Genomic DNA, 19113 nt, shown 5'->3' with positions numbered 1-19113 from the left:
ATTATCTAGTCCGAAGTAGATTATTTACAGACCGCTGTCATATAGATGAATATTGCTAAGTTCGGCGTAAAAATAAACTCACCCACTCACTCACTCACTCACTCACTCTAGTTTTGCCAACACCATACTTTGGTTTTTCCAAAGCAGTAAATGTCTGGAAATACAATTAAACTATCTTCATTAACGCTAACTATGATATAGTTCAAAGCTGTATTGTATCCTGCCCCAAACACATGGCTTGAACTTATTGACAGGCTGCCATGATTTACCTGGAATATTTACTGTGGTGTAACACAATATTTCAGAGTGTGAGAGATTGTCTGCTCTACCAGGCACAACATTGTCTTGATATTACTTACTTATTGCCAAAGTACTGTACAAACTAACTTGGTGGATGTTTACTTCTGTATGCCAAGTGTCTAGACCAATGCAGAGGAAATTGTTTACTCGTAGGATCTCAGAGGGAACCATGCCATCTGAATAAACAAGCTGTGTTGCATCCAAATTACATATCATGTCACTGTACACCCTACCTAGACATTTGGTTGTGTCTGTCAGGGCTTACAAAGTGGCTGTAATGAGCAGATTTTCTCTTTATGGCTTGTTCTGCAAGTGTAGGTTTGTCATACGTCCACCAGCCAGACGGTGTTGATTTGTGCCCTCTCTTACCTCAGAAGCTCATTTATTCTAGCATCTCTCACAGGAACACTGCTGCCCCTGAAGTATGTGGCCCCAATATATGTTGTGCAGAATTGTGTCCCTTGGGCATGCAAGGAAACTGTGATGGTCAGTTTGAATCCCGGTTAGCCCGCCCACTCACCCCATTTGTTCCTAGGGTTTTAGTAACATACCATTGATTTAAGGTTCAACAAAGTTGTATATGTCTAAGCGAGTGAGTGAGTGAGTGAGTTTTGTTTTACGCCGCACTCAGCAATATTACAGCTATATGGCGGAGGTCTGTAGATAATCTAGTCTGGACCAGACAATCCAGTGGTCAACAGCATGAGCAACGATGTGTGCAATTTGGAACCGATGACATGTGTCAACCAAGTCAGCGAGCCTGACCACCCGATCCTGTTAGTCGCCTCTTATGCACATGTCTAAGACCTTTGTTCCCTAATTAAGCTCACACGCCATGATGTAACTGGAATATTGTTAAACATGCATTAAACCTAACTCACTCATTATGACTCAGTCACTCACAGTAAGTTCTGTGTAATAGTACCTTGATGTACAAATGGAGAATAAATTTCTCTATTTCCTCTGCTTTTTCAATTTGCAGTAATTGCTTTCAGGGTCCACATTATTATAGTGAAATTATTTTTGACTCCAAATTGTGAATCCAGGGAATCTAAAGAACTTAGAATATATAAATGTCTGATATGACTGGAGTTGTTTGGTTTGGACGCCACGTACCAGTCGTCCTGGCCAAATATAGGGATCAGCTAGAAATGATGTCCAATTATGTTATTTCACAAGAAAAGGACACCCTTCAGATCCTTTGCTCAACATTCAAGTCACAGGTCTTGGAATAATTGGACAATTTTAAAGTATAGATGTATTGTCCCTGTGATGTTCAGCCCTGGTCTGAGAGTCTGGGTGACCTGTAATCCTCATCATTGCATGCCAGTCACTTTCATTGATCTGTTTGTCGTGGAATGCATCGATAAGACGCAGCCACGGGTGGTGGCCGTCTGTGGCTCATTGTCTTCCGCCATTGGTGTCAGAGTCAGCAGCAGGCTGGCAGGTGAGGAAGAACCAGAGTGACATCCTCGCCTCTGGGGACAAACTGTCGGACAAGTCCCTGATGAGGGCGATATTGATGTCTCCAAGTGAATATACTGTCTTGATGAAGGCTCTGATATTGTTAAAGCGATGCAACATCGATATGATATAAAGAACTGCTGCTTTTAGGATTTTGCTTGGTTGTTGGTAGTCTGATTCATTTTGTTCAGCATCTGAAAGACGGAAGTTTGCTTAGCTATAATGTGTGGAAATATTACATGTTGATAATGATTTGACATCATAATTATCTATACATGTATATATATTTCTTTAGATTTGTCCTCACCTGAAATATTTATGTTTTGCTACAGCAGATTTCACTTTCTGTCCTGAGTACCTTCATGTACTGTAGGGCGGTAGGGTAGCCTAGTGGTTAAAGCGTTTGCTCATCATGCCGAAGACCCGGGTTCAATTCCCCACATGGGTACAATGTACGAAGCCCATTTCTGATGTCCCCCACCTTGATAATGGTGGATTATTGCTAAAAGCAACGTAAAAACCAAACTCAGTCGGTCAGTCTGTACTGTAACAGAAAGATAAAAGAGGTGTTACGTTGATGCATCAATCTCACTTCAACACCCGCTGCACCACCATTGTGTTTCAAGGCTTGTCAGCGCCATACCCATGCTTATTGGTTTCACAGAAGTGGCAGTGAATCAGAGACCTGCGTCAGTATGGGCTGTTGTCCATCATCAAGCTGACGTGCCATGATAAAGCTGACAAAGTGTTCAAACTGGCATTAACACTCACTCACTCACTCACTCACTCACTCACTCACTCACTCACTCACTCACTCACTCACTCACTCACTCACTACTCACTCACTCACTCACTCACTCACTCATCTGACCTTAATATCCTGTTTCAGTTTAGACATTATTAATCAGTACTGAATCTCTAGCATTATTCTTCACTGCTGTATTGTTAAATACAGTCAATGCTACTGAGCAGGTTTTAAACGGCAAACCATGCTAGGACTTGAGTTTTTCCTTTTTTAGAGAAAAAAATATTTCAACATAAAAATGGTTCAGATAATAATTGAATCAAAGTGTATTTGATAGTTTGCCCCTTACGAGTTGTTGGGATGTGAATTAGTTTGCCAGATTATAGGATGCTCTATAATGCCCCCAGTATGACCTATATTCTTGACTGGTTGGTGTCGAAGATATTGTTCATGATAGATCGGTTAATGTATGATGACTTTCTTGGGACAACTGCCAAGGAGATGATTCCTTGGAAATGGTGGCGTAGACTCATTGCCAATATTGAAATGGTTGGGGGAAGATTTGTTTTCAATCTGCCATGACATCAATGGATGGGAGATGTGCGGAGGGGAAAAGCAATCTGGCAGACCATGAGCAGGATGAAATCAGACTGGAATAATCCATCTGGTTCAGGTGGAAATGAAAGATATGCTGGTATATCCCTGATTATTGTGACGGCCTCTCAGTGTCCGGTTGAAATTGGGGACAACTGTCATTGTGTTTCGTACAGTCCATTACCATGAGAACCGTGCTTTAAGATTAGGTCCCCTGCCTTGCATCTTGTAATTAGATGACGGACCTGCCTCATTCAGACGTGTTGTGATGTGCAAAAGAGTCTTCAGGTAGACGGCATCAGCTAGGATGTCATCGTCTGAGAGTTTCTCGTGCTGCAAAACTTCAACCTTAGCTCTCCTGTTGAGTTCCGGTGCACTTAGATGTTTCTCCGACTTGAGCACTTACAGTAATTGAATCCATTGACCTGAAGTGATAAAATTGTTCGTAAACAAATTAATACGAGTTTGGAAAATTGGGGTCTCCTTTCCACTGACTGTGATCATAAAATGAGGGTAAAATCTTGTTATCAAAGCTTTCGTGTTGCTTCTTCAGTTGGGACTATTCAGTTTATATGCCTGAAAGATTACGAGATCAGTGATAACGATATTAGGTTTCAGTTTCTCACACTCGACTCACACCAACCCAATCCACACACACACTCTGTCATGCTCACAGTAACACACACAGAATATGGCATCAGACTGTTCTCTCTCTGTCTCTCTTAGACTGGATATATGTAATTGTGATAGTGAGTTGGGAGATATCCACACTTGCTTCATTTAGGGCTTTAGCATTGCAAGGAGGGCTTGGCATTAGGGAATATAATGTGGTTCAGGAACTTTGAGACAGACTCTGTGTGTGTGTGTGTGTGTGTCTCTCTCTCTCTGTGTCTCTCTCTCTCTCTCTCTCTCTCTCTCTGTGTCTCTCTCTCTCTCTCTCTCTCTCTCTCTCTCTCTCTCTCTCTCTCTCTCTCTCTCTCTCTCTCCTCTCTCTCTCTCTCTCTCTCACTCTCTCAACACCACATTGTACCATTCCATACCCCACTCCACAGTGTATCATTACAGAGAGAGAGGGAGGGGAACCACACTTTCACCCACCACCACAACCCACTATAACATGCACCACCACAACACACAACACAACATACACCACCACAACACACCATGGACCAAACTGATACCAGTATTATGGCAAACATGAACTGTCACTTGTAATGCTTATGGTAGGATTTGAGTGTCAGTAAAAATAAGTCCGTGCATGATTGGAGGATGGAATTGTATCAGCACCATGAATGGTACACACAGAAGACGTGCATTGTGGTGGATATTAGATGCATATGAGACGAAAAAACAGCAACATTTGCATCCTCCTTGGCATGCATGGTGCCAGTTTGTCACAGTGCATTTGTACTCGTCTTCCCTACACCACCTTCTGTCGGTGGGAAGGTTTAGATTCGTCTGTTGAAGTTCACCGTGGACCCATTGCATGGCTGATGATCACTTTCTGAAGTCACTTTGTTGTGTTCTTGAACACGTTCTGCATCAGTCTGCATTGATTTGTAGAATTAGTACCATATTGCAATGCAGTGTTTGTGAACCCTGTACATTTATACTCAACAGAACCTGTATACTTTGAGATTATGATAATCATATTCATTATCATAATCTTCACTGAAGTCTAGTGGTTTCAGGTTGTCACGCTGAAGACCAAGGTTCGATTCCCCACATGGGTACAATGTGTGAAGCCCATTTTTGTGTCCCCTGCTGTGATATTGCTGGAATATTGTTAAAAGCGGGGTAAAACCATACTCACTCACTCACTCACTGAAACACTACAAAGACAAACATCAGATGTACTCAGATCACATCAAATGCCTCAGCCTTTGTTTCAGAACATGTATTATAGCATGATCTGTGTATTGTTGTGACGCCTATCAGAATCCCTCCCTTGTACAGAGATTGCCATTATTGCTCTCTGAATCCATAGATCTTGGATGATTTCCTGTGTCTATATCATCTGTCAGCTTTAGGTGTGTCAGTGAGTGTCTATGTGTTGAAGTTTATGAACCCTGATATTTGATGAAAAAGAATGTTCTTTTAGATTCATTTTACATCAAGCATATATGGACCAACAATATTTAATTCCTCTTGTTTTCAGGGAAATATGATTTCTTTTCCCTTTCCCAAAGTAGTCTTTCATGTTAAAGGAAGTGCTGACAAAGATGTTTTCCTCATGACTCTCAAATGAATTGCTGTGGCCATTGATCAGTTGGGTGTTGGTCTTGTGGAATACCAAATGGATTTTTTGACAGTGAAACTGTAAATTACGGTATGGATTCTCATGTGTTTATTTCTATTCATGGATGTTTCTTGCTTTGTTGCAGTCTGATTTCGGCCCCCTTGCCTCGCCGTCCCCGCTGCCGTCGCCGTTACTGAAGAAGTGTCGCGATGACCTGCCATTCAGCATCCCTGGCAGCCTCCGGCGACTGCAGCGCACTTTGTCCGAAGATGCCAAACAACGGCGCCGAGAGAGCATGCCCTCAACACCAACTGGAACCCAGCCTATATCCCACATGGGTCATAGTATGTGTTCTTTCTTATTCAGTAGGAAACCCTGAAAAACAAAATGGGAGCCTAAAATAGAAAATAAGGGTTGACTGAATTTAAAATTTTCGAGAATAAACATGTAATGTGTATATCACTTCACTGGAAAAATTACATATGCATGTGTCTTTATCCTTTGGGTAAAAGCTGCTTTGGAAGAGAAATAATTATCACTTTCAACTTTGATATCAGATGAATATATATATATATATATTGATTGAACTAACTGAAGGTTCTGATAACACGTGATTGTGTCAAGGAGAGGACATTGTCGTAGTCAATGCCCCATGTGTGTGTGCTCACCACTCAATGTGAGCATAGCGTTAACTTATATACAGATAGATTAGCCTGCATTGTATGCATTCTCACCTTCATCAAGTCACTGATTTGGTGCACCTGAGTCAAGATCCAGTGCAATTAGAATCTCTGCTTGATGGAGTTGTGTGGGAAGCCAGCCAGGATGGCCAGATTATTAAATATGTTTGAGTGTACACTGTCTTACAGTGAAACACATGGATAATAGATATGCGTTACTGCGTGTCAGATTGGATTTTTTACCAGAAGAATACTGATGGTAGAATAGTAGATACAAAAACACATGTCGTGGATGATGGTATTGGGGAATTCTGTATACAATATTTGGATCTTATTTTGCCCATGAGGTTTTATAAGTAGAGTTCTTAGGTTTTTTCTTGTTGTTATGTCATGTGCAGATTTGTATAAATGTGTGGGAAGGGGCCAAATTAGCTGTTGAAGATGATTAATGGATAACGTGTGAGCAGACGTCCTTAGTTTCAAGTCTGTACGTCCACCCAGGGATTAACTTGTTAGGATCAAAACAGTTTGTTTTGGAAGAAATATAAGAACATGTGAATATTTTAAAATAAATTAGTATTGGAGATGTATTTTCAGATTATGTTTAGAAATGTTACCCTTGAATTTCTGAACTAATTTCTTTAATGTTCCCTTTTGACAGTGAGCTGAAGAATGTAAACAGAATCATGTGACAGTGTTGTTAATATTCTTGTGCCATCACACATGGTATCTGATAAGTCATTTAGGTTTCAACACATGCAATAGGTTTCATGATGCAATTGGTTTCATGACCATGTGAAGGGTTTTGTGACCAAACAAAAGGCTTCGTGAACATGCAGTAGGTATCACCAACATGCAAATGGTTTCATCAACATGCAAATGGTTTCATCAGCATGGGACAGGTGTAGTGAAAGTGTGATAGGTTTCATCAACATGCGAATGGTTTCATCAACATGTTACAGGTTTCATGGACATATGATAGGTTTTATCTAATGCAGTAGGTTTAAGCTGGATGTAAACTGATAGGCATGAGGAAGTACATGCATGACTTACAAGGTCCTGTCTTTATTGACATTTCTGAAACTTGTGAAACTAATCAATGCTGTGAAGTGAGCTGAGAGAAATAAAATTAAACTTAGTTGGTATTTGGAGTTGAGTTATTAAATAACAACCCTCTTACACCCTGTCCGCATAGTTCTCCTCCGTCTCCTTGGTAGTCTGTCTCACAGTCCCTGAACCACATTATTTCCCCTACTGCCTCGTCCTACCTGCAATGCTAATGTCCATATGAAGCAAGTCGAGATTTCCTCAGGTTCTCTCTGAATCTCCCATCTGACTGGGGCTAGATTTAAATTTAAATTGGTTTACTAGTTATATATATATTCAGAGACTGTGTTAGTCTACCTCCCGAGTTGTAAACAGTGTCTGCACAACACATGACAACACTACCTCACCCCACTCCATAATACCCCTCCCTCTCCAAGGCCCTCCCGTGTCTACTGAACAACACTAGCCCACCCCACTCCATAATACCCCTCCATCTCCAAGGTCCCCCAGTGTCTACTGAACAACACTAACCCACCCCACCTACATATTCCCTCAATCCATTGTGCCAGCAAAGTGGCTTCAGAAAACATAAGAACACGCCCCCACTGTGCTCCATAATTCCCGTCCTTCCAGCTTGTAAACAATATCTGCAGAACACATCCTACCATTCCCCAGTGTCCGCCTACCCCAGTGTTCCCACACAAGGTGGGAGGAAGGGTAGAAGAACTGTTAGCTCTGGAACGTGTCCAGGTAATGCAGGATTACAACCGATACCTGTTGTAGCACAAGCTGATGTTTGTACCTTCAACTATTTGCTCTTTACTCGGTGTACTCTGCATGTGATACCCACAATGAGATCAGCTGCTCAGATGATCAAGTTTTTATGAGGCTCTAGAATCTCTCGGTACTTGTAATCAGTGTGTTAGTATGGGAACCGTATCAATTACTTTGATAGTCAGATTAGATAGAAATGTCTTAAGATATATGATGCTCTGGGGATGGTTTAGGAGACTTCAGAGTAAACTTGATTTACAGGTTGTTCTTCAGCGCTGTAGCATGAAATACATAATATACTCAACTGCCAAAGAAATACAAGATGAGAACAAAATGTGGAGTTTAAATTTTACAAGAGATGATGCATAGAAATGATGAATTTCAATGACAAATGACATAGCACACACAATTTCAAGAACTCTTTGAAGAATTAGAAGCAAACTGTCATTCAAACTTTAGGCAAGACCAATTTTATTTCTTGTTTCACAGATCCGCCTGTCATATTTTTTCAAGAATAAGAAAAAAAAGAGTATTTTCCTGCTCAAAAAATCAAATCCTAATGTTTTTATTGGCCAAAAATGCAAACTTACAAGAAATTTTTTTTAGATTGTTTTTTGCTCCATATGAACTTCATAAATTGCCAAAAGTAAAATACTGAGAGTATTTAGAAGGAATGTTACTTTAACTGGTGATTTTATTTTTATTTTATTTTTATTTTTTTCCTCCTGCCTTTAGGTTTTCTGAGACCAAAAATCCGTAAAACAAGAAGTAAAATTGGTCTGGCCTTATGAATAAAAAAATACCTGAGTTGGTATCATCATGTGGCTGGCCACCAGCTGCTTCAGTGACTGCAGTGTCATCAGTACAGGAAATGAATCAGTTGAAGGCTACGGAAATATAGTGAACATGTCTCGATTATGACTGTCTCAAGGTTCACCTTCATTTATCTGCTGTGGGTGAACTTGATTCATTTGGTTCGGCTCTTAAATGTTTGATTGGATTCAGATCAGGACTGGGAGGTAAAGAAACTGTGATGCAGCAGAAAGTCATTATATTCTCTGACATTCTCTGACAATGTGTCCACTGTCTGTATCAAATTTTGACCATGACCAAAGTCATTGATGTAAACCATAGCTGCCCAAATCATCAACCAAAGTTTCCCTCACAGTTGAAATACAAGAATGGCTTTCATTCAAGGGTGTACCACATGTAAACTTGTTATGATGCGGTGTGGCCCTTTGCATTAGGTTCTGCCGATGACCAGCTGTCTGAATTGGACAGTGGGCTGGATGACAACAGTTGTTTAATACAATTTGGCACCAACAGTGTCACCACTGATTGGTTGATTGTTAATTCTGATTGTTTGTCAAGCTGTTGGCAGGATGCAGTCATTAACAGGAAGTCAGCATGGCTCTTGTCTTGTTGAAACATGTTTGGAGCAGCTGGTTTATATGTGACTGGATCAGCAACATTCTGGATGCTCTGACCAGCTTCAAAGTGTCCAGTGGTTTGATCTCACATGTTAATCTTGGCACTATTGTGGCAGGCAGGCAGGGACTGAGTGATGAAGCAACCAGTTTTATATCCCTCTGTGTTGGGATGAAACATCATGCGACCATTAGAATGTTCACATCACACTACTGGTATTGGTGTAGACTAAAGCTTAGTCTCTCAATATATATAAGTTTGATAGTAACAAATAAACCCATTTAAATTGAAAAGGATCCCCCAGGGAGACCAGAGATTCAGAACCTGGGGAAATCTAGACTTGCTTCATTTTGAGCTTTAGCATTGCAGGTAGGGTAGGGGAAATAATGTGGTTAAGGGATTGTGAGACAGACTAGTTCTGGTGGTGTGTTCAGGAGACACACCAAGGCCATGGACTAAAAAATGAGTCCAAACTATTAAAATGAACAACTTGCCAATACAATTAACCTAACACCAAATATTGCTGAGTGCGTCGTAAAACTAAACTCACTCACTCACCTAACACCATTAAATTTTAAAGGTTGCATGAGAATTGAAAATTCCATCTTTTTTGCGAAAATATGTTCAGTACTGCTTAGGAAGCAAGTAGAAGTAAGCTGAATGAAAACATCACATTGATAGCCAAATATTCATAACACATATATTTCTGATATAGATCCAGTTCTTTTAGGAATTAGTTTTTCAATATATTTAATATTTCCATCTGTATGAATGTAAATTCCTGTTAATAGTTAACCATGATGTCCATATGCTATTTTCCAATAGACAGCAATAACCAACAGGGGTGAAATTCTCCAGCTGGATATATAAGCACTGCATACTATGTTATTCTATCTGAATATCCATATCTGAAAACAAATCTTGGGTTATTCATCTGACAAAACATTTGTTTTTATTTACAAAGTTAAATTTATACATATTGCATTTCAGAAAACAAAATGGTCTCAGACATGTCTCAGAACTATCCCATCACAATTCATTATTCAATTACCCATTGAATTGCTTCCATGGCTTCTATGTGTCATTTTTGATCTTTTATCTTTCTTTTTTTAATCTTTGTAGTGAGTTAGTTAGTGAGTTACGCCGCTTTTAGCTATATTCCAGCAATATCACGGCGTAGGACACCAGACATGGGCTTCACACATTGTACCCATGTTGAGAATTGAACCCAGGTCTTCGGTGTGACGAGAGAACGCTTAACCACTAGGCTACCCCACCACCCTAATCTTTTCAACTTGTCAACGGGGCGGTTGGGTAGCCTAGTGGTTAAAGCGTTGGCTCGTCACGCCAAGACCCGGGTTCGATTCCCCACATGGGCACAATGTGTTAAGCCCATTTCTGGTGTCCCCCGCCATGATATTGCTGGAATATTGCTAAAAGCGCCGTAAAACTAAACTCAGTCAGTCAGTCAGTCAGTCAACTTGTCAACATGTATCTATTGTTATCAAATAATTTTAGGGTGGGAAAGATGTGCAACTACGCATCTTTACAAGTGTTACCTTGGCCGTTGATAAAATCTGGGATGAAAACAATATCATGCAAACACATTCAGAGAGATTTCAGTGTTCTATGGATGCAAGGTGTGTTTGCCTGTTAGAAGTGAGAAATATCTTGTGGAGTAATTACGCCCCACATGGAAAGCATAATGATTTGACCTCCGTTCCGTAAATCTTCACTGCTACAGAGTGTAATGCCAGTATCACTTCCATGAAGCTCCTTATCGGACAATACTGTCAGAATTTTTCACATCTATCCATTTCATGCAGTGTTTATGGCTGATTTTGAGAGATATGTGTTACATGATCTTTTGCATTTGTTTACAAAATTGAAGTGATGCATATAAAGTATAAGGGTTTATCCCTTTTATTTATTTCTATTTTTATGGAGTTTGTATTTTTGTTATTTTTTATTGTTGAGTTTATTTTTGTCAAGTTCAGGGGGAACTTTGCTTCTCAAATGAGCCTGTTTGTAGTGTTGCCTTGTAGATCACACCCTGGGGATTCGTGGCTTAGAATAGGATCTAAACAACCCGTTTTGGTCTCAGTGTGACTATATTGGGTGGTGAGAATGTGTGAATTGTTGTCAACACAGCCAGGGATTGTCTGGTCAAGATTTTATTATTTTCAGTCCTTTGCCAGGTTTATGGACAAGAAGTCGATCTTTTGAAATTTCGCTATGGACGCGACGGTGACCTGTGGTAAACTTTGATGTTGAAGGTGTTGCTAGAGTCGGTGTTGTTTTAAGATTTTCGATAAAGCAAGCATCACGTAAGTTCACTCATGTAGTTCACTCAAAATGTCATCAATGTCATCATATGAGAGGCGGTGGGGTAGCCTAGTGGTTAAAGCTTTCGCTTGTCACGCTGAAGACCGAGGTTCGAGCATGGGTACAATTAGTCTGTCTCACAAGCCTAGCCCTCTCTGCAGTGCTAAAGCCCTAAATAAAGCAAGTCTAGCTCAGGTTCTGAATCTCTGGTCTCCCTAGGTTGGGCTTGTTTGTTACTATCCAAATTATATATATTCAGAGACTAAGCCTTAGTCTAGGGTACAATGTGTGCAGCCCATTTCTGGTATCCCCTGCCGTGATATTGCTGGAATATTGCTGAAAGCGGCGTAAAACCATACTCACTCACACATCATATGAGAGTGAGTTTTACAAAGATGAACATATTTCATTCAATTTGGATGTATAAGGTAAGAACCCATGCTGCTGAGACATCCGTGATTACATCACCAGCTTCTGGGTCGAGGGTGACCTCCATAGATCCCAGTAGAACCACCACGATTTCGACAGCCTCCACACCAACAACCATCTGGAAGGGTGGCACTCTCGTCTGAAGAAATTGATGGGAAAGGCCAACCCCCAAATTTTTTAAATGATCAAATTTCTTGCAAAGGAGCAGACTCACACTGAAGTTCGCCTGTTGCAGTCCGGTGGTAGACCGAAACATCCATCAAAGAAAAAGAAATACAGGGACTAGGAACGTTGTCTAGACGTCCTAAGTCATGATCTTAGAAGTGGACCAATCAGCAGATTTTGTATACGAAATAAAATGGACGAAATGCAGCAGTTTTCTCTTGTTGTCTGTGTTCTCAACCGCATAATCCGGATTATTGCCTTGTGAAAACACTGGGTTATATCTTTGCGGTTTTTAATCCCCTGTTAATTGGTTACAGGTCAAATGGACAGGACATCAATTTTTTTCCAATTGACGTCATGTGCAGACACCCTTTGCCATGTAGCTGGAATATTGATATAAGTATGAGGTGTGAAACAACAACCAAAGAAACATCTGTTTTTCATGCCAAAGAATCAGGATTAAATTCCCTGTGAGGGTACTACGCGTGAAGCCATGGTTGTCCCCTGCTGTGAAGGTGTTGAATATTGCTAGCTTGTACATTCGTGCTTCTTTAGTATCTAATTCATCTGCCACAGACATAGGAACATCAACCTGTATTTCAGTGTAAAACACCTTTATAAAGTATATACTTATATTATATATTTCATTGTATTGCACAGGTGTGGGAGCCTTGATTGAACCAACCAACCTATTGCGGATGAGGAATACTATCCTAGGACAGTCTGCTCCTTCCCTCTGTGCAAGTGTGGTAAGTACATTCAGAGGATTCTGGGGTCGAATTGGGTGTTTCAATGTCTGGCTGAGGTTTTGTATGTCATTTTCCCCAAACAGCATGGAACATTACGCACTGGTTTTCCTGGGTTAGACTTGATTATGTTGTAATAGCTGGAAAATTGTTCACAGTGGCATTAAACAGTATTGACACTTTCAGGGGTTGAACATTTTTTCAAAACTCCACTGGACACAGGTCCAGTAAACTTTCAAATCCACTTAACCAAATATTAATTTCACTTGACCACAATTAACAACTTGTTTGAGTGGCATTTAGAAGTTGTTGTGATGAACAACGGGGAGAGTTCTATGGATGTTTATTTCATCATCAAAATACATATATCAAAACATTTCAGTAGTTTCGCACTACTGTACCATGGTAAAGTTTGTACCTTGTGGATATTTACTTGACCGACTGGAGAATTCCACTCGACCGGGGTGCCAGGCAATGATATTTTTCAACCCCAGCACATTGTGTGTGTATATTTCTTGTACAGTACATCATGGCTGAACAGGGAGACAGGTTACCAATTTGTCTGAGGTGCCACATTTCACTGTGGAGAGTTGTGTCCCTTGGGCAGGCCAGAAATTCATGATTGTTGGTTCTAGTCATGGTTTGCCTTGAGTTTGTTTCTAGGTTTGTCAACACTAAATAATTGCTTGTGGGTTGAATGTCTTAGACCTGCATCATTTTGGCGTTGAAAATGAAATAATAACATTTCCTTTCCACTAATCAATAGTAGATAATAAAGCTGAAACAAAATCCCATCGTGGTGAGAAACAAAATCCCATCGTGGTGAGAAACAAAATCCCATCGTGGTGAGAAACAAAATCCCGTCGTGGTGAACAAGATACGTTGCCAAGTCCTGCTGCAGGATTCTTATGTCTTTCACATCCTATTACAGAGAGGAATTACTGTCTTTGATGAGGTTCCATTGACACTGCAAAATATTCCAACTGTTTGGCATTCATGCTGACTATGGAGTATATAGGCTGGCTAGAGCATACACTATAAACTATACATGAGAATACTGAGCCTATTATCCTACCATGGCAGCCCTTACTGAAACAGGCTCAGGGGAAGATGCTTTGGGAGTACTTATTTCCATATCCCACCTGGTACTTATGAGGAAAGACTGATTGCTTCAAGCCTGCAATTGGTGAAGGAAATTGGAAACAGTATGTGATCGTAATACACACAGACATGCCCATGTTTGTATCAGAGGTATGGGTGCTGTTGCTTGGCTTCTTATATTAAGAGGGGCGGTTGGGTAGCCTAGTGGTTAAAGTGTTGGCTCGTCACGCCGAAGACCCGGGTATGAATCTCTACATGGGTACAATGTGTGAAGCCCATTTCTGGTGTTCCCCGCCGTGATATTGCTGGAATATTGCTAAAAGCGGCGTAAAAACTAAACTCACTCTTATATGAAGAGGGGTGGTGGGGTAGCCTAGTGGTTGAAGTGTTGGCTCATCACGCCGAAGACCCGGGTTCGAATCCCTACATGGGTACAATGTGTGAAGCCCATTTCTGGTGTTCCCCACCGTGATGTTGCTGGAATATTGATAAAAGTGGCGTAAAACCAAACCCAGTCAGTCAGTCTTTTATGAAGAGAGTGAGTGATGTTTGGAGATGTGGGTCATTTGTTTTGGACTGGTTTAATTATGTGTCTTTATCAGTAAAGGAAGTTGGGTTCCTGGGTTCGTAATGTTTTATTATTTATTTATGATGCTTTTGTATTCATGGTGATTATTTACACTATAAACCTCTTCCAGCACCCTGATATTGAATCGTGACAATATTTACTTAACGGTCAAGGGACATAACTCAATGTACAAACAATGCAAGTAATTCCACCATGACTTGTCAACATTGACTAATCACAAAATCGTTTGCTTGTATGACATGTATGCTCAAAAATGCAAATTCAAGTATGGAGTATTATTCTTTTTTCAATGTTAAAGAAATAGGGTCAGCTGAATCTGTGATCCAACAAATAAGAGAATGTGATCAAGTTACAACTGTGTTTCTTGTCCATTAGACACAGCAAGAGTAATGAGAAAATATTCATGATTTTGTTAAAGATGTTTATTATGACGTGGGTTGTTAACTTATCCTGAAAGATCGTTATCTCAGATAACTATGTTTCCAATTAAACTGAATTCACTGTTGTAATTTTTTTGGTTCCATGAAATATAGATTGAAGAAAAAGCTGGTCAGTGTAGGAAGCTAATATCTATATGCTCCTTCAAGACGGTGTCACCAGCAGTGTGTGAATGTTGCCAAAGGCTGACTAACACTTGCAGAACAGATCTTTTCAAAGGCATCCTTTTAGTTTTTGATCCATATGATATTGACTTACATATCTTAAATCTCTGAGTGGAAATCTCAAATTACGGAAAGGATGTGGACCATAAATTGGAAACACATATTTTTCATTGTTGACGTGAAAGCTAGCAAATTTGATCAGAACCATACCATGACTGGGGGCAGCCATTTTGAATCACCTCAGGAAAAGCTGGTGATTTACTCAATTGATTTTCACTGATTGATGTCAGGCCGTGTGACAAGTCAGGTTCCCTGGTTCTGTGAGATTTCTGGGCTATTTACAGGCCATGAAACAACATCCTGAATATCTAGTTAGTATCTTTCAGGATTCATACTTACAGCACCCCATTGTTTAGTTCATCTTCATTTATGCAACTGGTTTACATTTATCAGATTGGGTGGTGGGGTAGTCTGGTGGTTAAAGCGTTCGTTCGTGAAATATATTGTTTGTGAGGTGGATTATCGAGGGCAAATATCATCTTGGTGAATCTGTTTGTTATCCGTTTGATATAGTATTAGGCTCTGTCCGTCTGTTTGTATGTACGTACAAATTGGAATATCTTAAGAGCCGTTGACTGGATTCTTTTTATATTTGGTACCTAGGTTCATCACAGTAAAAGAAGGTCCCAGTCAGGTTTGGTGACCTTGACCTTCATTTCAAGGTCACAAGGGGACTTTAACGTTTTACCCTTGTCAGCGAGATATTTCAAGAACTGTCCACTGGATTTTTTAAACACATTCAAGACTAAGCTTTATCTAGGGAAGGTGCAGGACCCAGTCGATTTTGGTGACCTTCACCTAATTTTCAAGGTCATGGCAACACTGAAGATTTCAGCATGTTAAGCTGCATGTTAAGCTTGTCAGCAAGATACCTCAAGAACCATTCACTGGACTTTCTTCATATTGGACACCAAGCCTCATCTCGGGAAGGTGCAAGTTCAAGTCGGTTTTGGTGACCTTGACAGAATTGTCAAGGTCACAGCCGACACTTTGAAGATTTCAGCATGTTAAAGATTGTCAATTAGATATCTCAAGAACATATCTCAAGAACCATTCACTGGACTTTCTTCAGATCACAGTGAGACTTTCAAGACTTCAGCATGTTAACCTGCATGAATGATTGTTTTCAATAAGCAATTTCTTTCTTTTATTCACTACTTTTTGCATATTTCATACACTTTATTAAGACATTCATACACTAAGACATTCATGTTAAGGTCAAAGTGAGTCTTGAAAATATTTGTGCGTTTGAACAACTACAGAGCAAGATATCAAGAGAGGTTGACTGGTCATGTTAACTTCATCTTAAATTACGACCTTCACTTTCATTACTTTTTAAGTTTGATTCGATAATTTGTGGCGGGGGATTATGTCACCTTAGTGACAATGCTTGTTCTACATGCAAGTATAGTATGCGTTGTAGTTTTGGTCTACTTTTCATCTCCTATCCACCTACTCCACCCTTGTATATCAGAAGGCAAGGCCACAGTCTCGTCGCTCACCTTTCCAGGTGAATATTTTCTCCCCAAACAAAGTTTCTGCTATGAAAGCCTAGTCTGAGTGTGAGGGCTGAAAGAACAGGCAAACCCAAGTGAGATGGCATGATACTTGTAAACAAGTTAAATTGTTGCCTTTCTCCTCCTTGCCTTCAGTACAGGATAACAGGTGGCCTTTTGGTCTATTTTAGCAGTTGCTTCCCTTGATTATGCCAGGATCTGCTTATGAGTTTGAATTCCAGATGAGCCCTGATTATGATCATTGAACTGTTAGAAGCATTGAACTGTTATATCACAAACACCCAAATAGAACTGAAATCCCCTTGAATAGTAGTTCCTGTCAGAAGATCCAACGAAAAGGATCGGGTGAACAGATTTGCTTACGTCGTTGATGCATGTTACCCCAACTGCAATGATTGATTGATGATGTCAGTAACTGCAGTGTATGGTCCTGACATGGTTATTTACAGACCGCCATCAGCATTAATATTGTTGACATGGTGAAGGTCATAGCTCAGTGGAGAAGTTACCCTAATGTTCTTACTGGGTTCAGTCCACCGAATAATTGCAATGTGTGAAAGCCCAGACTCATTCACTCACTCGGGCGGTGGGGTAGCCTAGTGGTTAAAGCGTTGGCTCGTCACGCCGAAGACCCGGGTTCGATTCCCCACATGGGCACAATGTGTGAAGCCCATTTCTGGTGTCCCCCGCTGTGATAGAGCTGGAATATTGCTAAAAGCGGCGTAAAACTAAACTCAGTCAGTCAGTCATTCACTCACTCACTCACATCACGCACTAATTCACTCACTCACTCACTTTTACCCCCAATGGTACTTCTGGGTTTACAGTATGCCCCCAGCAACTTGTGCTGGTTATTAGAGGCAGATCGATTGAGGGACCAGCTCGGACTTGTTGCATACAATATCAATCACTAGAATGTCTAGTCCAGGTTCCATTTCTTACATTAGGCTGAATGTAGTACTGAACAACTCACTTGAGGTCACACTGAAGGTCTTGCTTCTGATAAACATTAGGATTTCAAGAAGAAACATCTGTGTCTGAAGCAAGAACTGTGTGAAATCCTGCTCAGAAGGAAGTAATCTCATAGAAGTACTCTGCTATTTGACATTTTCTTTTTTCCCTATCAAATTTCAATGAAGCTCCCAGTGAGAGGATGTTATATGAAGATCATTAAGGAAGGTATTAAAGGTATTGGATGTAGGAGTATGTAGTTTTGTTTATCATTGTAGTTTTGTTTATCATTCTTCTATGGCTCCTGTAATGAAACTGTTACGATGACTCTGTTGTTGTTGTTGTTGTTGTTGTTGTTGCAGTTGATTTTGAGCCAGGACCCAGTCTTCAAGATGACCCTGTTGAGAATGCAAATATATTCTTGAAACTGTTTAGCACTGATTTGGTGAACTCCTAAGTTTTTTAATCACTGTTTTCACTAAGTATGGCTTGAACCATCCTCGATAATCTCCAGGGTATACGTCATGATCACTCTCCGCTACACCCTGGATGCATCCACGGCTTGGCCCGATGATTTTATTACCTCCCTTGGCTGGCCTCTGCATTCTCACAGTAGCCAATCAGCTAAGCCACCGTTACATCCGAGCTTGTCAGTGTCAACAAAGATAGCGGTCACAGTCGCGAAGGTTTGTTCGCAGTGCCACTCAGATGTTTGAGGAAATAATACAGACAAATTGACTGACTGAGTTTTAGTTTTACTCCACTTTTAGCAATATTCCAGCAATATCACGGCGGGGGACACCAGAAATGGGCTTAACACACTGTGCCCATGTGGGGAATCGAACCCAAGTCTTCGGCGTGACGAGCCAACGCTTTAACCACTAGGCTCCCCCACCGCCCACAGACAAATTGACAGATCTGAAACTTTCAAAAAATATATAAAGAACACCTACCTCTTTCAGAATACCTCTGCATCAATTGTGTTGCCAAGTTTAAACGGCTAGATAATTTAAGAAGCGAAAGTGACTTGTGATTGGTTCGCTCAACTTCCCAGTGTAGACACCTAAATTGATAAAAAAGCCAACCAAGGGAGGTAATAAAATCATCGGCCAAGCCGTGGATGCATCTAGGCTATAGTGGAGAGTGATCGTAACGTATACCTTGGAGATTATCGAGGATGGGTGTGAACTTGCAATGTACTTTTGGTGACTCTCTTTTGTCATGAACATCTGGTGTCAGTATTGAATATCAGTGTTACATTCATGTGAATGTCTCCACTGTTTTGCATTTAATACCTTGGTTTTAAATTTGGCTGTATCATGTCACCTATCAGATTCAGTAATGGTGATGTGGACAT

At 40.5% G+C, this 19113-nt stretch overlaps 1 protein-coding gene across 1 annotated transcript in view; it reads left to right on the top strand.

The window, feature by feature from the left end:
- The window catches only part of LOC124260084 (microtubule-associated serine/threonine-protein kinase 3-like), a 194952-nt gene that overhangs the window by 92277 nt on the left and 83562 nt on the right, over positions 1-19113 (top strand). The window contains 2 exon segments of the mRNA XM_046694332.1: positions 5488-5686; positions 12851-12939. Coding sequence (XP_046550288.1) covers positions 5488-5686; positions 12851-12939 — 288 coding nt within the window.

The sequence above is a fragment of the Haliotis rubra genome, unplaced genomic scaffold, assembly GCF_003918875.1.
Source record: "Haliotis rubra isolate DU_JTF1 unplaced genomic scaffold, ASM391887v1 Scf75, whole genome shotgun sequence".
Taxonomy (NCBI): Eukaryota; Metazoa; Mollusca; class Gastropoda; order Lepetellida; family Haliotidae; genus Haliotis; species Haliotis rubra.
Note: the sequence above shows the minus strand (reverse complement) of the source record. Positions and strands in the feature narration are given on the sequence as shown.